The 17728-nt window shown below is 41.6% G+C and overlaps 2 protein-coding genes and 1 long non-coding RNA gene across 9 annotated transcripts in view; 1 reads left to right on the top strand and 2 right to left on the bottom strand.

Moving 5' to 3' along the window:
* LOC139671873 (uncharacterized) overlaps window positions 1-2595 on the bottom strand; it is a 33685-nt gene extending 31090 nt beyond the window's left edge. Inside the window, exon 1 of the long non-coding RNA XR_011697802.1 lies at window positions 2515-2595. This is a non-coding gene — a long non-coding RNA (uncharacterized lncRNA). The remainder of the gene's footprint in view (window positions 1-2514) is intronic.
* Window positions 2596-2898: 303 nt separating this feature from the next.
* On the top strand, window positions 2899-13917 carry HPF1 (histone PARylation factor 1). Of its 4 annotated transcripts, XR_011697911.1 has the most exons (9): window positions 3046-3429; window positions 4531-4690; window positions 6620-6806; window positions 7264-7362; window positions 8379-8529; window positions 9255-9342; window positions 9926-10098; window positions 11975-12187; window positions 12534-13917. XR_011697911.1 is itself a non-coding variant. In XM_071556237.1 (8 exons), exons 1-8 carry the CDS (start codon window positions 2933-2935, stop codon window positions 11828-11830), a joined length of 1116 nt encoding a protein of 371 aa, XP_071412338.1. In that variant the 5' UTR covers window positions 2899-2932; the 3' UTR covers window positions 11831-11941. The 4 variants fall into 4 exon arrangements, 3 of the variants coding, with proteins under 3 accessions (XP_071412338.1, XP_071412336.1, XP_071412337.1); XM_071556237.1 differs by lacking the exons at window positions 3046-3429; window positions 11975-12187; window positions 12534-13917 and adding exons at window positions 2899-3004; window positions 11645-11941; XM_071556235.1 differs by lacking the exons at window positions 11975-12187; window positions 12534-13917 and adding an exon at window positions 11645-11945 and having other exon boundaries at window positions 3035-3429.
* CLCN3 (chloride voltage-gated channel 3) overlaps window positions 13903-17728 on the bottom strand; it is a 68517-nt gene continuing 64691 nt past the window's right edge. For 2 of the 4 annotated variants that reach the window (XM_071556230.1, XM_071556231.1), the window contains one exon: window positions 13903-16963. In XM_071556230.1, coding sequence (XP_071412331.1) covers window positions 16805-16963 — 159 coding nt within the window. In that variant the 3' untranslated portion in view covers window positions 13903-16804. The remainder of the gene's footprint in view (window positions 16964-17728) is intronic. The other 2 variants (XM_071556232.1, XM_071556234.1) reach the window with 1 other exon arrangement.

Genomic DNA, 17728 nt, shown 5'->3' with positions numbered 1-17728 from the left:
GAAAGGAACACTGAAGAGGAAAAATCCACACTAAGGTCTTGGAGACCTCAGAAGGCAAATTAAATGTATCAGGAAAGATATATGTGCATACACAGGAAGTCTCTACATAGCTTTTGAGAATGGTCTGAAAAGCTTTGTTTCAAGATGACAGACTTCAGTTCTGTGGTTTCTAATGCAATCTGTTCCTACATAGTCATGAATTAAAAAACCAAAGCAGAACCCCAAACCAAATCAAACTAGGCTCACTTCAGAGTGGGATTAATCACACTGATTACTTCAGAGCTTGATAAAGCTACTTTGCAGATAATTCTCTTGAGATAATCTGTTCATCCTGATTCAGAAGTCTGATGGTACAGACACAGGTGATTATGTTTACTAATTTGAAGGTGTGGGCTTTGACTGCAGCAGAGTTCACACGATAGTATCTTATTTATCCTTCGTAAAAAGTCTTCCCTGTTGCAGTCTTACAGGCTGTGAACAGAAAAATGATAATATGACTACCAATATCAAATTATATATGCTCTTAAAAGCTAGGACTTTGAGAAGTAAGAACAAATTATTTGGAGAAAGATACTCAGAGTGAGTACTATGTGTTCATAGAGAGGGAAAAATTACTATGGTGCACAGAAAAACCTTTCAGTATCTTATATTTTCTTGTTTTAGGGTTTTATAGTGGCACACCACAATCTTTTCCCACATTTCAGAGAAGAATTGATAAGAGTAGACTTAACTGAAGACTAAGTGAATGTTTCATTAAATCTAAAGTGTGTGCTTATGCTCAAAACTGCTGCTCTGAAAAGACCTTACCAGCTGCCACCGGGGATTAGATATATCTAAACCCCAAAATACTCTTTTTATTTATCCAGCCATGCAAAGTTAGTTTTCTGAATGTAAACACCATCATGATCTTAATGGAACCAAGCCAGGTGACTCATATTCCAAGCCTGACAGGATGAGGCAACTGGGCATTTCATTGCCTATTTCTCTTAAAGTACTCATTCCAAAATTGTTTGAAAGGTACCTAGAAAAGAATTGAGTTGCATTATATGCACATACACAAATATTTTTAAAGTCCCATTTTATCTTAAATATAGGCAAACACAGCTACTCTTAACTAATAATTCAGTGGCTGGAGTACTTGCCTGGGAAAGCATGGGAGACCAAGTTTTTCATATGGAGAATATTGAGTATCTTCTTTCCTGGATTGTGGTTTTTCTCTCCTGGGGTATCACTAAACTGCAGGCTGTTCTAGCAGGGAGGTGCGCTCAGAGATTTTAATAGCTTATGTGGAGAAAACAATAATAAAATAATCAACTGATCAATAAAGCTCATGAGCTGTATCTTCAGTGAAGTGGTGAAGTCAAGTAAATGCCAAGTTAGGCATTTGAGACCTAGCACTAATATCAACAGTAAGGCAACACAGATGTATTTTTCTAATCAGTTTGCATTTTTTCTAGTATAGCTTTGCCTTTTGAGAGATTGGCATACCTAAAATGAGGCCACTATAAGTTAATTTCATGCTTACATTACTTCTGTTTCAATTCTATAATGTAAAATGTTGTAAGAGCAAAAGTCAATCTATGTGAAGGTGGAAAACTTTGAAAAGGCTCTGCTTTCTTCTTGACCCAAAATAAAGGCAGAAGCTCTCACACTGACCTTATTTCCATGTTTTGTAGCAGAAGACTAATGTGGCAGGAATACACACCTGAGACACCAGGCTAAGTCATGAGGCATGCTTGGGCTATCCTTCCCATGTCACTTTTGCCTTCACCTCAGTAGAACTGTAACTGTGGGACTCAAAATTATGTGCAGTAAACACTGAAAGAAGAACATGAGCACATGATTCCTTCAGATGCCATTATGGCTAAGGTTTAGTATACTAGAAATTATGGAGTAAGACTAATATTAGAAAGCATTTCCCAAAGAAACCTCAAGCCAGTGCTCCTGACACTTTTCAGAAAGAAAATTAGGTTTGTGGTTTCTTCGTAAGCTTTTGTACCTCATTTCTGCTTAACCTCAGGTGATGAAATGTAACCCAACCCTTAAACAAGGCTTGGATTTGAAATTGAGTATTCCTTCCTTGTGCACAGGATTTTGGTAAACAAACAATAAATATGCTGATTTAAACAATAATTTTTCCACCAGAGAGAGAAGACTTTGGCACTGATTTTTCTGCACCAACGTGATAGCAAACTTCACTGTTTAATGTACAGGCAGTACCATCGTCAGTCAGGATCAAGATTCCTGACTTGAGTGTAACTCTTAATAGAGAATGCTTTTGTCTGACTTAACATAATCAAGCTTTTGTGTTAGTCTTGTAGCTGTCAGGTGGCTGAAAGGCACTGCAGCTCATTCCCAAACCCAAGCTAACAATCTATAGCACAGCAAATACAACAGAGGGCAAGATGAAAAAATCTCTATTTATACATAATTCTGGCAGACAGTATGAATTCAGCAATTCCTCTAGCTCAACTACGTTGTTTCTTTAAATAAAGCCACTGCGATCTCACTTACTGAAACAAAGAAGTGAAGGTTTATATATAACCAGCTTCCCTGTGCCTCTGGTTTTCCAGGCGTGTTCCCACACGAGGTGCCTCAGCAAAGTAAGTGGGGGTTGCATAATGGAATTATGTGCTGCCCCAGCTGAGGAGCGTGTCCCATTTGTGATGCCTCATACATGCCTGCCTCGTTCTTCCATGGGAACAGGAATTATCTGATGGTGCTTGTACATTCCTGGCAGCTGTCAAGTGTTAAAGTACAGGATTAGGGGATTGAGTTTTTTTTTTTTCTTTTCGGTGCACTGAAAGCCAGTATCGCTTCCTCTCTCTTACGCCCTTGGTTCTGAAGGGAAGATTGCATTTCGGGTAATCCCTCTTCCTCTGCCTCATCCCAATATGCCACCCTAACTCCTGTTACAGGAATTGGTGCGTGAATGTCATTAAGAGTTAAAAAACATCCTCCAGGTGTGTCCGGGCAGTGTCTGTACCGCGGAGGGCACAGGGCGGTGAGTTCGAGGCGTGTGCAGCAGGGGGCCGTGTGGGCAGTGCAGGCCATGCCTGTCCCAGGCCTGTGTGCCGCGACGGGCTACCCCTGTCCCTGTGCCGGCGCTGTCCCTGACCCGGCCCCATGCTATGTGTGCCGCCGCCGGGGCTGTCCCCGTCACCGTCCCGGGGCTGTGCGGTCTGTGCCGTGCCGGGGCTGTCCCTGTCCCGGCCCCGTGCTGTATATGCCGTCCCGGGCTGTCCCCGTCCCGGGGCTGTGCGGTGTGTGCCGTGCCGGGCTGTCCCTCTTCCCTCCCCGCCAGGGGGCGGCGGCACGCGCAGGCGCGGAGCGCGCGCTGCGGCGGGCGCGGGATGCGGGCGGCGCGGGCGCATGGCAGGTGGCGGGAAGCGGAGGCCGCGCGGCGCGGCGGGAGCGACCGCAGAGCAGGTGGGGCGGCGGGACGCGGGCCGAGACACCCCGGGTCGGGGCCGGGGCAGCTCCGAGGGGCCGCAGGCCTGGGCGGCGTGTGTGCCTTGTCGTAGTCTCACTGCTCCTCGCTCTGATTTGCTCCGTGGCTGTGAGGAAAACCCGAGGGGCCTCAGTTCTCCTGCCGGCAGCCGCTCTTCCCGCTGGGCCTCTCCCGGGACCGCCGCGTTTGAGCCGCGCTGTGCCCGGCGGCCGCCGCACCATCCCGGCGGGATGCGCTGGAGCGGAGCACTCGATGTCGCTGGATACCTAGCGGCGGCCCCGCTTCGGAGGGGAAGTGTCCACCGCATTGTGCTCTCCTAAGAACAGGAAAGAAACCTTGCTGCTTTCAAAAATTATTTTATTTTTATTCTTTCAAGTGGGAGGGGGCAGGTAACCATTCCTACCATTTCTTGGAGACTTACCTGGGAATGGGGTAGGTGTGGCTACCGCCGTGGTGGAGCGTGTGCTCAGTATGGACCATTTCCTAGCCTGCCTCGGTTCATGTTACAGCATTAACAGCAGCTTCAGTTCTGACCTGCTTTTCAAGTGCTGCTTTGTAAACTGCTCGGCTCCTGATGTCAAGTGGCGCAGTAGTTCAGGTAGCAGAGACAAGAGGATTTTTGTCCTGTCATTTAACCAGACAGGACAAAATGGTGTCCCTATTTTCAGCTGTCTGTAAGACATAAGTTTGCCAGATGCAGGCTGCTGCGGGATCCGAAATGGTAATTTTAAAGTAATGTAAAACTCATTTGGGGTTGCTTAGTCCTTTGCTTAATTAACTATTAGAAGTGCTGCTGTTGGTTATATTGACCCACTAATATAAAAGTAGCGCTTTGCTACTTCATACATGTTTGGCATATGTCAGAGACTGCACTTTTAATGGATTCTGTCCAAAATAGATGTTCTAACCTGTATATATGTTGCTTTAACTAACAAATATGCCCTTATAGTCTTAATCATTGTTCCTCTGTGAATATAAAAGCTTTATAAAATTCTTTGGTAGTGCTGACAGAAACCAACTAATTGACTCTGGTTTGTTTTGTGTTTTTTTTTTTTTGTTTTGTTTTGTTTTATTTACAGAGTGAAAAAAATGGAGCTGTCAAGAAGAGAAGATCAAATCAGGCAGATATTCCCGATAGTCTTTGTCAAGAAGCAGAAACATGCTATCGGCTTAGACTGCCTGAGGACTTCTACAAGTTTTGGAAGTTTTGTGAGGAACTAGATCCTGAGAAACCAAGTGGTGAGGTTTTAAATCTTGTCTTTTCTAACCTTCAAAAGCAGCCTGAAAGCATACAAACTGGAGGTAGTCAGATGCATTCTAATGCAGCTTCAGTTTTTGGTTAAGATGCAGGATGATATTTATTTGAGTGTAAACAGGAATCCTGGATATAATCAGATGTACACTTCAAGCTTTCTAAAATACAATTACTTAAATTATGCAGTAGAATGTAATTGTTGTTTAAATCTGTGTGTCTTGTGGGTACATTTAACATGTTTGGTATGGAACTCAAGTTTCCTTATCTGTTGTGTTTTAACCCTGACCAACAACTAAGCACTGGCTCACTTCCTCTTGATGGGATAGAGGACAGAATCAGAAGGGTGAAGGCGAGTAAATGTGTGGGTTTAGTGGGAAAAGCAAAGGCCAGGTGCACAAGCAAAGCAAAACAAGAAATTCATTCACCACTCCTGTGGCCAGGCAGGTGTTGAGTCAAGTGCAAGAAAGCAGGGCTCTGTCACAGGTAACAGTTCCTTGGGAAGGCAAATACCATCGCTCCAAATGACCCCCTCTTCTTCCCCCTAATTTATGTGCTGAGCATGATGCCATAGGTTGTGGAATATTCCTTTGGTCACTTGGTGTTATCTGTCCTGGCTGTGTCCTCTCTCGGCTTCTTGTGCACTTCCAGTCTCCTTGCTGGTGGGATGAGAGGCAGAAAAGTCCTTAACTTGCTGCAAGCACTGCTAAATCTGGGTTTCAACCTCAAATTTATTATATAACAGAATGTAGCATCTGTGTGTGCTCTAGAAATGACAGGGTTTTTTAGAGTCATAGAAAGGTTTGGATTGGAAGGGACCTTTCAAAGGTACCTAGTCTAACCCCTACAATAAGCAGGGACATTTTCAACTAGACCAAGTTGCTCAGAGCTTTGTTCAACCTGGCCTTGAGTGTTTCTGAGGACAGAGCATTTCTTCCTTATATCTAGACTGATCTACCCTTTTTTTTTCAGTTTAAAACCATTACCCCTTGTCCTATTGCTACAGGCCTTGCTAAGAAGTCTGTCCCTGTCTTCAGTACCTAAAGTAGTGAAAGGCTGCAGTCTCCCTGGAGCCTCTTCTCCAGGCTGAGCAACCCAAACCCTCTTAGCTTGTTTTCACAGGAGAGATGCTTCAGCCCTCTGATCATCTTCCTGCACCCACACGAACAGGTCCAGGTCTTTTCCTGTGCTGGGGACCCCAGAGCTGGATGCAGCACTTCAGGTGGGGTCTTGTGAAAGCGGAGCAGAGGACCAGAATCCCCTCCCTCCACCCGCTGGCCTCGCTGCTTTTGATGCAGCCCAGAATACATTGGCTTTGTGGGCTGGGAGTGCCCATTACGAGCTCAGGTCCAGCCTCTCATCCACCAGCACTCCCCAAGTCCTCAGCAGGGCTGCTCTGTATTTGTTCATCCCCCAGCCTGTATTGGTACCAGAGATTGCCCCATCCCAGATGCATCATCTTGCACTTGGTCTTACTAAAAATGAATAGGATTCCCATGGGTCCATTTCTCAAGCTTGTCCAGGTTCCTCTGGATGGCATCCCATCCTTCAGGTGTGTCAACTGCAGCACTTGGATTGATGTCATCTGCAAATCTGTTAATGGTGCATGTGATCCCACTGTCTTGTGTAATTTGATAAAGATTAATATTAATCAGTATTGCTCCCAGTCCTGAAGGACACCATTCATCACTGATCTCTGTCCAGACATTGAACTGTGGATGGCTACTACTTATGAGAAGTGTAATAACTGAACTGTCAGATGAAAGCTACCTAGACAAGAGAATGTCTAAACTTTCTTTGCCTGGCAATTTGTGTTTGACTGAATTTATGGAGGTTTTTGATACCTGAGTGACACAGGAACTGAGTGTAGATATGCACCCACCAGAATGTAAATCAATTCATACTTTGCTTTTCAGATGCACTTGTGTCAAATGTTGGACTTAAACTGGTTGGACCATATGATATTCTTGCTGGAAAACACAAAAAAGCAAAATCAGCAGATGTGAACTTCAATCTTCATTGGAGATTCTTCTATGATCCCCCAGAATTCCAGACTATACTCATTGGGGATAGCAAAACACAGTATCACATGGGATATTTCAGGTATTTAATTTCCTACATGCTCTTGCAGGGCTATAATTATTCATAGTTTCTGTCCTCTTTTTTCCATGAGATTTGATTTAAGAATTGTGCTCTTATCATCAAACAAGAATCTTTCTCTTCAGTAACAGGATATTAACACATGATACTGGAGTTGAAGACTAGATTAAAATATTTATTAAACTACCTCCCCCAGCCATCCAGAGCACCTTCACTTACTAATCTTTAACTTTTCACCATGTTACCTGGACGAAAAGGTCAAAGGGAACATGCATTCCCTCTGCATGTATGATTGCAAGCTCTCTTCAAGGCATGCTGCAAGATTTTAGAGCTTTAGGTCTAAGGACATTTCTTGGGAGGTTTCTGAAGGAGATGGCACCATGGTGAGGGAGCAAGTTACTTTTGCTTTGAAATAAGAGAAATGGACACAGCTTGAATGTGTGTACGTTTTCTTCAATAGGGATGTGCCAGATGAGCTCCCAGTGTGGGTCGGTGCAAATGAAGCCAAGAAGGGCTGCGTGATTTCACAAGTTGGTGATAATGTCTTTGCAGCAGTCAAGTAAGGTTCATACTTTTATTTATAAAAAATAGAATAGAAAAAAACTGTTAATTGGGAGGTGTGAAATAATGCAGCTAACTCATTATGTATGTTTCTCAAGAAACCCTCATTTTCTGCCACTGCTAACAAGTTTTAAGGTTCTCCAAAAGCCTTTGTAGGTTTTTATACAGTGTTTTCCTTTCAGAAATTAAATACATAAGTGCTAATTATCTCATTCTTTAAATATGTTGGCAGGGTTAGGCTCTATTTTTTTTTTCCTAAGGAAAAAATATACCCAGTGGGTGTGTTAAAATACTTCGTAAGTAAAGAAAGAGCGTCTCAAACAGTGGTGAAAAAGATCTGAATGTTGCTGTAGCATCTGGCTCTTAATCTTGCCTACATAAAAATACTTTATTTTTGTGTATAATGAATAACTACAAGAAGTGCCATTTCCAACCTGGGGCAGGATAACATTTACATGGATATGCAGTTGAGAATGATTCATGAAGCTTTACATGGTCCCATGTCAGGAATGTAGATCTCATCCCTGCTGGTTAAAAACGGAAAGCTCTCCAAGGACAGACACGTGTCAGTCAGTGAAAGCAGGCTGAATAATGGCTGCTGCAAAAGAATCCTTGTGCTGTGCAGAGTTAAATGAGGACATCTGTTTTGAAAACACCATGAGGAAACTCATAAATATATATTTGTGTGCATGACGTGAATGACAAATGGTGTAAATGGCACTGAAGCAGCAAACTGAATTCTTAAGATAAATGACGAGCTACTAAGTTCAGGAGAATCTTCAGCACCTGCTGATTGCATAAACTAAATTCTAATGCAGATACAGATGAGAAATGCCCAAGTACTGTCTGTGCCAAACTATTTTATTTCTTCAAGAGGCTTGCATTTCCAAGTCTCTATATAAATAAACTCAGGACTGCTCATCTTCATTTTAAGGTCTGGAGGTTTAGTGTTTAAAAGGCTAATGATTTTTGTTTGTTTGTTTTCTATTAAGACATGTTTTTTTCTGTTTGCAGATTATTTTTGTCAAAAAAACTTAAAGAAGTGACCGATAAAAAGAAAAGTGCTCTTTTGAAAGACATAGATGAAAAGCTAACAAGGACAGCAAAAGATCTGGGTTATTCTCTGGAACAAAAAACCATGAAGATGAAACAGAGAGATAAGAAAGTATGACTTTGCTCATCTACTGGAGAGAACTAAGTTCTGTTTAATTTTTTTCATTTACTTTCCTGTTTGTTTGGGTTTTGTTTTTTTCCTCATTCTTCTAGTCAGTAGGGATGCTTCATTTAAGAATTTCCGCAGCTAATCAGCTCTATAAAACTTCAAGAGAGGGAAGGTTAATACAAGTTTGTTCTAAATAATAGGATTAAATGAAAAACACATGACTCTTGTGAACCATAGCTTGGCATTCAATTAAAACAAACCAAAAAGAACAAACAACTACCAAAAAAATCCAATAAGGGCAATAGTCTGAAAAGTAAAACAAATAGAGGGCACAGAGAAAACTGGTTAAAATGGAAGATTGTTATAAATAGTTGGGCTGGATCTATTAGAAACAGGATCATTAAGGATAGTATGGATAGTAATAGTTTTGCATACCTATCAGAAATAATTATGGTAGCAGGTGACTAAACAAATGTGGTACGGTGTTACACAAGTGACTACAAAGGTTCCTAGATTTCAGAACCTGAAATGGAGTTTGCAGTTTTTTTAAACCTCAGTACTTAAAAGTAACTAAAATACTATTTGAAACTGAATTGATGTCCTGGAGCTAAGGCACTGTATTAGGTTTGCCCACCAGCAGTCAGGTGTTAGTGTTTAATGAGGTGAATGGTTTTATGTCACAGTACTGTCTTATGGTGCTATTGTCTATGGCTTGTCTCTTTACTTAGGTGGTGACCAAAGCATTTCATGGAGCAGGTCTAGTCGTTCCTGTTGACAAAAATGATGTTGGGTACAGAGAACTTCCTGAAACAAATGGTAAATATCTTGTTTACTCTATTCTTCTGCTTTACTTAATGACCTTCAGTCACAGACACTGCAAAAAACAAACTGCATTCATCTTTTCTACTTGGAGTGAGTGGTGGGAGTAAAAGGTAGGAGTCTTAAACCATACCTGAGCAAAAAAAGTGTTGTCTTTAGATGAACCGGATGAGAATCAATGAAACATGAAATAATTCCTGAAGTAGTAGTTTAGATGATCTTTTCATTTTGTATTGGCACAGCTGTGCACAAGTGTATCCAAAAAACTGATCTACATTCAGTGATTTGTTGCTTTATTTCTTACCCATCCTCTTCTCCCACTGTTGCTTTAACCAACATCAGTACCCTGATGTAAGTTCACCACACAGATGCTTGTCTCCCTCTATGTGAGAGCTGAGAGGGTCGGGCATGGGGCAAGAATGAGCAGCCAAGGGGGAAGCTTTTTCACCAGCAGTTCAGGGTGTGCCCACTTAGTTCACATCTAAGTGTGGTACACAGATATGGTTTTGCCATAGACTACTCTGTACAATCTTAAATTTACTTATTTAAACATCTGGACATTTGCTTTTTTTTTTTGCAGCTAATCTTAGAAAAATTTGCAAGGCTATTGTTGAGGCTCCTACTGATGATGAGAGGGTAAAGGCCTTTGCACCTATACAAGAAATGCTGACCTTTGTTCAGTTTGCTAATGATGAATGTGACTATGGAATGGGATATGAGCTGGGTATGGACCTGTTTTGCTATGGATCACATGTGAGTACTACAACAATCATACTTCACAAAATTATGCATTATTTTATACATGGACCAAGAGTTGTTCTTTGTTGTAGAATAATTATCCCTAGGAATTGTATAAGTCTACAAGAATATTCTTAATTTGTGAAGACTGTTAAGAAGTCACAGTTATGACATCATTCCATGTTGAAATTAAAATTGTACATATGAAAGCCCAATCCTGCAATCCAGAAGTAGAATGCAAAATGTCTGATCCAAATACACTGAGCAGTGGGAGACCCCTGTCCCCAGCTACTTGTGCCTATGCACAAGCACCCAAAGTCAACAGGGTCAAGAAACAGACTGATGTTTGTAGTAACCCCAGCTGAAAAAAATGTGAATCCAGGTCAGCTGCCTGACTGCACTGCCTCTGGCTGTGTAGGGCACCTTCCACCTGGGATCTCTTCCCTGTTTCTGTGTTAACAATGAATATCATCAATATTGACTTAATATCCTTGACATCAATATCATGACTTAATAGAACTTAATTACACATAAAGGGTCTGTCTACTCAGTGGTATTTGTTCTGTATTAGCCACTGCCCTGTTGATGAAAATGGTCATGTCTAATCAGACTATGGCTAGAAAATGACACATGAAGTTCCAGTGTCAACCTAATAGGGATGGATGGTCATAGAAACATCCCTGTAAAATAGCTTCTTGCAACAACAGTATTGGCTAATTGGTGCTCTAGAGTGTTGTGAAAGATTTTTATCTTTCAATACTAAATGCAGGCCCAGAAGTGCTGTGCTGAATATTAGTTAAAATGTTTAGTCATTGAAGTGAAGGAAAACTTGGTCTTTCTATACACTGTTAAACTACTAATATGTCTCTTTCCTGCCCCTCCTCTCTTAAGTTCTGAACAGCATCTGAAAATGTGTAGTATTTTCCTCTGATACTCTACTAATGTAGGACCCTTTGTTCAGTGACTAGTCTACTTCAGCTGCTTAAATCTTTACTGCAAGTGGAAGGGCAGTGAAGGGTACAGTTCCTCCCAGTGGGCTGAGTAGGTGAAGGCAAACACCGGACTTTCACACTTCATGCTTCTTGGCACATGAGACTAACCCCTGACAAAGTCCTGCAACAACAAATTAGGTGTTAACAGTTGGATCTTCTGTCTATCTTAGGCAGCAATTTGAAACAGCTGTAACTCTGCAACTGTTTTTTAAAAATAGAAGCCTTCATTTTCTTGTTTAGTAAACAGAAGGGCCAAAGCAGCAGCCTCAAAAATTAAGGTATCCCGTGTTTTGGTCCCTGTCTGCTTTGGAGCTCCTACTTGGAGCTGCTTTCCAGTTCTGACTGGAGCCTGCCTGTTGCCTTGCTAACAGTCAGACTGACACCTTTATCTGTAGCCCAAGACATGGACGGGACTGAAATCTGGTCCCTTTCATAGGAGAGGTGTAATGTGCTTGCATGTGCAATAATCATTGCAAATGCAAAATGTGCTCTGACGCTTATGCATTTGAAGCACTTAAATGGTTACTACACCTACCATTGTGATCCGCTTGTGCTGGGGACCGTGACAGGACACAGGACTTCATCGTGCTGGGGACCGTGACAGGACACAGGACTTCATCGTGCTGGGGACCGTGACAGGACACAGGACTTCATCGTGCTGGGGCTCTGTGTGCTGTAATGGCACTGTCATCTCTTGCACCGCTAAAAATAGGTTTGCAGCTCAGGCAGCCCCACCTGCCCTTGCTGTGCTGTGACAGGTGTGGCCTGGGGTCGTGCTCAGCCGCTTCGGGAGCGATGGGAGGGAGGAGTGAGGTGGGCAGAGCCCGGAGCGGGGGCTGCTCCAGGGATAAACAAAGCCATTGATGCGCTGGCTGCTCTTGTGTCCCTGTCTCCTGCAGTACTTCCACAAGACGGTGGGCCAGCTGCTGCCGCTCGCTTACACCCTGCTGAAGAGGAGCCTCTTTGCTGAGATCATCGAGGCGCACCTGGGCAGCCGGCGGGCGGAGGGGCTGGACCAGCTGGAGCCCTGAGCCTGACGCGGGGCAGGGGTGGGGCACGGCCGTGTCTTGTGTGTTTGTGTGGCCTTTTGTACCCGGTGGCGGCGTCTGGGGGTCAGTAAAGCTTTTCTAAGGAACGGGCGGCTCTCGGTGGTGGCTGCGCGGCGGGGCCGGGCGGGAGAGGCGCGGGCGGGGCAGGGCTGCGCTCACTGCGGGGTACCCGCGGCGGCGGGGCCGGCACTCCGGCTGTCCCCGCACTCACACGGAGCCCGCAGCCCCTTGCCGGGCCACGGCGGTGCCGCTCCGCAGCCCCAGCCCGGCGCTCCCGCAGGGCTGCCGCGGGCTCAGCTGCGGGCAAACAAATGGAATGAAGGAAAGCTAAGTGACAGTACAAGTGAAATTGGGGATTCCACTGGACTTGCTACCTTGCTCATCAGAAATTGTCATCCTCTGTTTTCAGCACTAATCTGGACATTTAAAAATGGAACCGAAGGGATTTTGTACAAAATGGAAGACATGTTTTCAAGTTCATAGTCCCACAGCTCTATGAGTTTTATTCTCGGGCAACTGATTGAAATCACAGTCCAGGAACAATGGAAAATAACATTTGCTCTTACTCAACAGACCTGCCACCATACAGTGACTTTCATTGTAGTAATTCACATCATTACTACTGACAGTAATTAATACTAATTACTACTGACAAATAAAGGCCATGAGCAACATGCTCAAACTTTTAAGTTGCTCCTATTTTTTAGTCAAGGATGGTACCTCCAAAGCTCCCTTGTAGTGTGAATTAGCATACAATTCACAATGTAGGTTAGAGTGGTGCAGAAGAGTATATTCAGTTCTAAATGAACAAGCTCCTCTACTTCACCCCTTTCACTCACCATACATATGTTCCATTTATTCAAGCAGAAGCAGAGAGTGCCTCTTTCAGACTGCAGGAATTTTGTTTTATATGTAAAAATACTTTTTTTAATATTTAAAAATCTTATTTTTTTATGTTTCAAATAGAATAGACCTTCATGTTAATGCCCTGTAAATTATAGAAGTAATAAAAAAGTAGAATCGTAGAATGGTTGGTGTTGGAAGGGACCTTAAAAATTCACCTTTTGCACTCTTACTGAAATGTCAACTTCGATCTGCAGCAATGGGGACCTTAAACTGAAAATCCATACTCAGCCTGATGGAGATAAAAAAATCTGTTACACCAACTGAAAAATTACTGAAGTGCTGTACATCACTAAATTGGGGACAGACTTTATTAGGGCCTGTTGACAAGACAAAGGTAATAGATTTGAAAGGAAGGAGAGTACATTCAGACCAGATAGAAGGAAGAATTTTTTATTAAAGTAGTAAAACTGGAACAGATTATCCTGATGCCCCAGCCCTGAAGGTGTTCAAGAGTGCAAGGTGTCCCTGCCCACTCCAGGGGTGTTGGAACCATGTGATCTTGAAGGTCCCTTCCAACCCAGGCCATTCTGTGGACATACATTGTCAACAGCTGGCTTCTAGACAATAAAAGCATAATCTACTTTTAACTATTTTAAATCAGGAAACTCAACTATCCTAAAATTAAAATAAAAATTTTAATGTTTACTTTGGGAAAAAAACCCTTCTTAATACTGACCTGTGTGATTGGGTTGATTTGGTTACTGCTTTGTAGCAAATGCTAGACACTGCAAAGACTGCACCTCCTAAAATTCATTCTTTACCTGCTTACTAGTTTTGTATGTAAAATTCCTAGTTAGTTTTCTTTTGGGGAAAATAAATGCAAAACCAACATAAATATTGTGAAAAAAATGAGAAAACATGACAGAACAATAAATGGTCATACAGAAGTTTTTAATGTTTGATTAAATCATCACAGTAATAAGAATTTTTACTGTAATGATATGCAGCTCTACCACACTATTATAAATAAAAACATTAAGATCAATATTAAATACAGCTCTAGGCAACATCACAGATTAACAAAGAATGCATTCTTCATGAACCAGTATCTGAATGGCTTAAAAAATAAAAAATGCTGACACATTTCCCCTCCCATCCACCATGGGGTTTTTTCCAAATGAGTAACTTGAGTAAGGCGCTGCAAGTATTACATTAGGATTTTTTTGTTGCACAGCACAGGCACACATAGTTCCTTACCTGAACCTCTACTGTATGTTTACCAAAAGACATCTTATGTGTCAACAGGGAAAGCTTAGCAGGTTAAAAAGAGTAAACAGAGATGCACAATTTATATGCAGCACTCGGGAATCACACAGAAATTATAAAACACAGCAGGGATGTGAACTGTATTTTAATGCAGACAGTACAGTCTCTAGAATTAGGTGCAAGTTAATACAGCACACACAGCAGTGTTTTACAATAGCATTAAACATGGCAAAATTTTCAAACTGATTTAAAGGGATTTTTTATGTGTAGTGTATTTGTATTCTTCCACTGTGGGAGAAAAACCAAAGAGAAATTGGTGTCACAGACAACGACCAGAGTTGTCTTCTGGAAATGGGCCAAATCCCACTCTGTGAATTTTCTTCAGGCTCATGCAATGTAACCAACGTACCAAATTTTTAACCACCAGCACTGACTCCACATGAAAATGTGCAGCCAGTTGCTGCAACGCTTCAGTTTTAACAAGCCCGACTCCCTCTTTCAGTTCCAAACCTGGTTTCAATACAGGGCCTGATCACTGTGAGCCCACTGCCACATTTTACTTTCTACTGGTTCCAGTTGCTCCTAGAGATGAGATGATCAAATGTCAGTGGCAGTTTTTTACTACAAAAAATCATTTAAAATTCAGCAGTGCACTTACTTAAGTAAAGGCATTATTTTGCAGCTTGCCAAAAGTACCAGAATTTTGGTTTAGTGTGTTATTGTACTTAAGATAAAATCATACTGAGTACTTGCTGAATAAAGATGTTTGGGGTACTAACTGTGATGAATACACTAAAGATACTTATAGTTCTTATTTTTTGCGAATTTGCAGTTAAAAGAAGAAAATTTCACCAAACTCCCTATTACAGAACATGATTTTTGTCAGCCAGATTTCTTAATTTTTTTCCTCTCTAGGTTAGGTTTATAGCATATTGCCTTTTTTCCTCTGCATGTGTTTGTGGTGGTGGTGGTGGCAACTTGATAAAATGAGTATGAAATAAAATAATCTACTGTAAAGAAGTTAGGGATCTGTGAGTTCACCTTGCTAGTGTGTGTGTTGCTGCTGAATTTTAAAGTCCTGCAAAAGTTTCAAGTACTGGATTCAATTCTGCCTGGCTGCTCAGGTGTGGCTACATATAATTTACACCTCAGTATAGTTGGGGGAAAAAAAAAGGAGTCAAAAGCAATGTCATAGTTGCTTTCTCCTATTAATTTTAAACCCCTGCAGATTGTTTTTAAATAAAATTTTAATATTATTGTTCCAGTTATCTGCTAGTAAAAGAAAAAGGAAATCCAAGGTAACGGCAGTGACAGTTATATTTGAAAATGATCTTGTATGTATGTTGGATCATAAAGAAGCCATTTTGTTGAAACCCTTCATCTAGCTGTAAACATTTGCTAATCCTCCATTACTTGCAGAGGATTATGAATTACTCTATAAAATCACATTAAAAAGGTAATTAGTTATGTGAGATACTAACTGATTCATTTAATAGATTTCTTTTAATCCATACAAATATAAATAAAGAATGGTAAAACTTCAATAAAAATAATATACATTTAGTGCAAGTTATGAGTTACATTTCTTCCTACCATGTCAGCAGTGGAACATCTTTTGTGGAGAAGAAAAAACTAAAAATGACTGTTCTCAAATTTTACAGGGGGAAAAAAAGATCTCCAGTGTTGTAGCATGCAGTTTTTACCAGATACACGTATACAGAATTGTTCCAGCTCTTAAACTAGTAGAATAGCAGTATTTTTCCTTATACTGCACAACATTGGTATATATCATAGTGTTTTCAATAATACAAAAATTGCATAAGACCAGGTCACATTATTGATATTTTCTGCAGCAAAACCAGTATTTCTCTTTGAAATGCTAGTTTCATCTGGTTTTAGTTTTCTCATATCACATCAGCACATGTGTTGAAAGAAGTCTCACATGGTTCTTGCAAGGTATTACCTGATCAATCTGGTTTTGTTGCAGTGGATCTGCACTGCCCCAAGCATTTCATGATGTACGAACCTGCACGTTTAATGGCACAAGAAAATCCTCCCTTCTTGTGATCAAACCTCAGTAACTCACAGTACATCTCAATATGAGAAACAACTGCTTCAAAAGGGCACACCAATTTTAAAGAGGCTTTGTTACGGCTCAGGAGAGAGAGAAATAAAGCTCTTCTGGAATGTAGAAAGGTGATGTGTAATAGTTAATACGTTTCATGAGTTAACACAACAGTTTTCAATGGTAAAAAGGGCAAGACCTTTCAGTCTCCACAAGATGGCTCAATTCAGAACAATCCCTCCAGAAACAGGGATTTAATAACACATCTCTTCAACGCTGAAGTACCAGGCTGGGGCTGGAGAATGGCATGGCTCACCCACTGCACTATCATGGCAGACCTGACGTCTCGGGACGCATCCAGTGCAGGACAGCAGCACTCCCTTCCCACACTCCCATCAGCCTTCCTCCTCGCCACGTACTGCCCCAGACCGACTCCTGATTGCCAGCAGCACTGTTACACAAAACCCCGGCTCTCGGCTCTGATTTTAGAAGTACTCCCCAGACTAAAGTGTTGTGCTATTCAACAAATGAACCTCCTCTTCGGTTTCCTCTCTCTCCTCAGCTATGGGTTTCAGTTGAACATTATGGAGGCGGGGTCTTGGTTTGCCGTCTGGGCCATATGACGGAGGATATCTTTTTTTGTTATAATGCCAAGGAGGCGCCTGAAAAGGATAAATGGAAGACTGATATTAATCCAAGCAGGAAAACAATAAAGCAGAACAAATCTGTAGCCAAGTCCTTTTTGTTGACAGGAATAGAGCAAAAGTAAACAGCCTGATTTTCTTATTTAAACAAAAACATTTTATTTCTCAAAATGTTGAGGAACCACCAGTTTGATAAAACACAGCAATGCTGAGACACCATATCAGATGGTCTCTGACAGCTGTAGTCCATTTTAATGAAATACAAATAATACAAGTAGAGCCCATCACAATTTTTATTTAACTTTTTGTTTCTACAAAAATCAGATTTTGATTAGCATATGCCAACAAAAAAGTAACAAAGAGGGACAAAGAAAAGAGAGGAATGAAGAAGTGATACTGATCCCATTTAATAAGGGAGACATGTTCCAACCTAGCCATCAGAAGTGATGGCCCAAAATCCTAACAGCAAATCAAACTCCCCTTCCCTCCATTTTAAAACCATAAGGATACTTCCAGTCTGACGCACTGGCTCAGGCTGAATGTATTCACAGGAGCAAACTGTATCAGCCATGAAACTTTTGTAAAATAAACAACAGTTAAATAGTTTTCGGAATTCATGACTTTAGAAAATAAACTGTGAATACTAAAAGAACATTTTCATTTTCCAATTTAGTTACAGTGCTCTTATGACAGGGTCTTTCAAAATTATAACTGCGAAACATCAAATAGAGTGAGACTGTCCAAAAGGATAATATCACAAGAGAAGCAAAGAGCAGAATGAAT

Source organism: Pithys albifrons, chromosome 5 (genome assembly GCF_047495875.1).
Source record: "Pithys albifrons albifrons isolate INPA30051 chromosome 5, PitAlb_v1, whole genome shotgun sequence".
NCBI classification, from domain to species: domain Eukaryota; kingdom Metazoa; phylum Chordata; class Aves; order Passeriformes; family Thamnophilidae; genus Pithys; species Pithys albifrons.
This window is presented reverse-complemented; position numbering and strand designations above follow the sequence as displayed.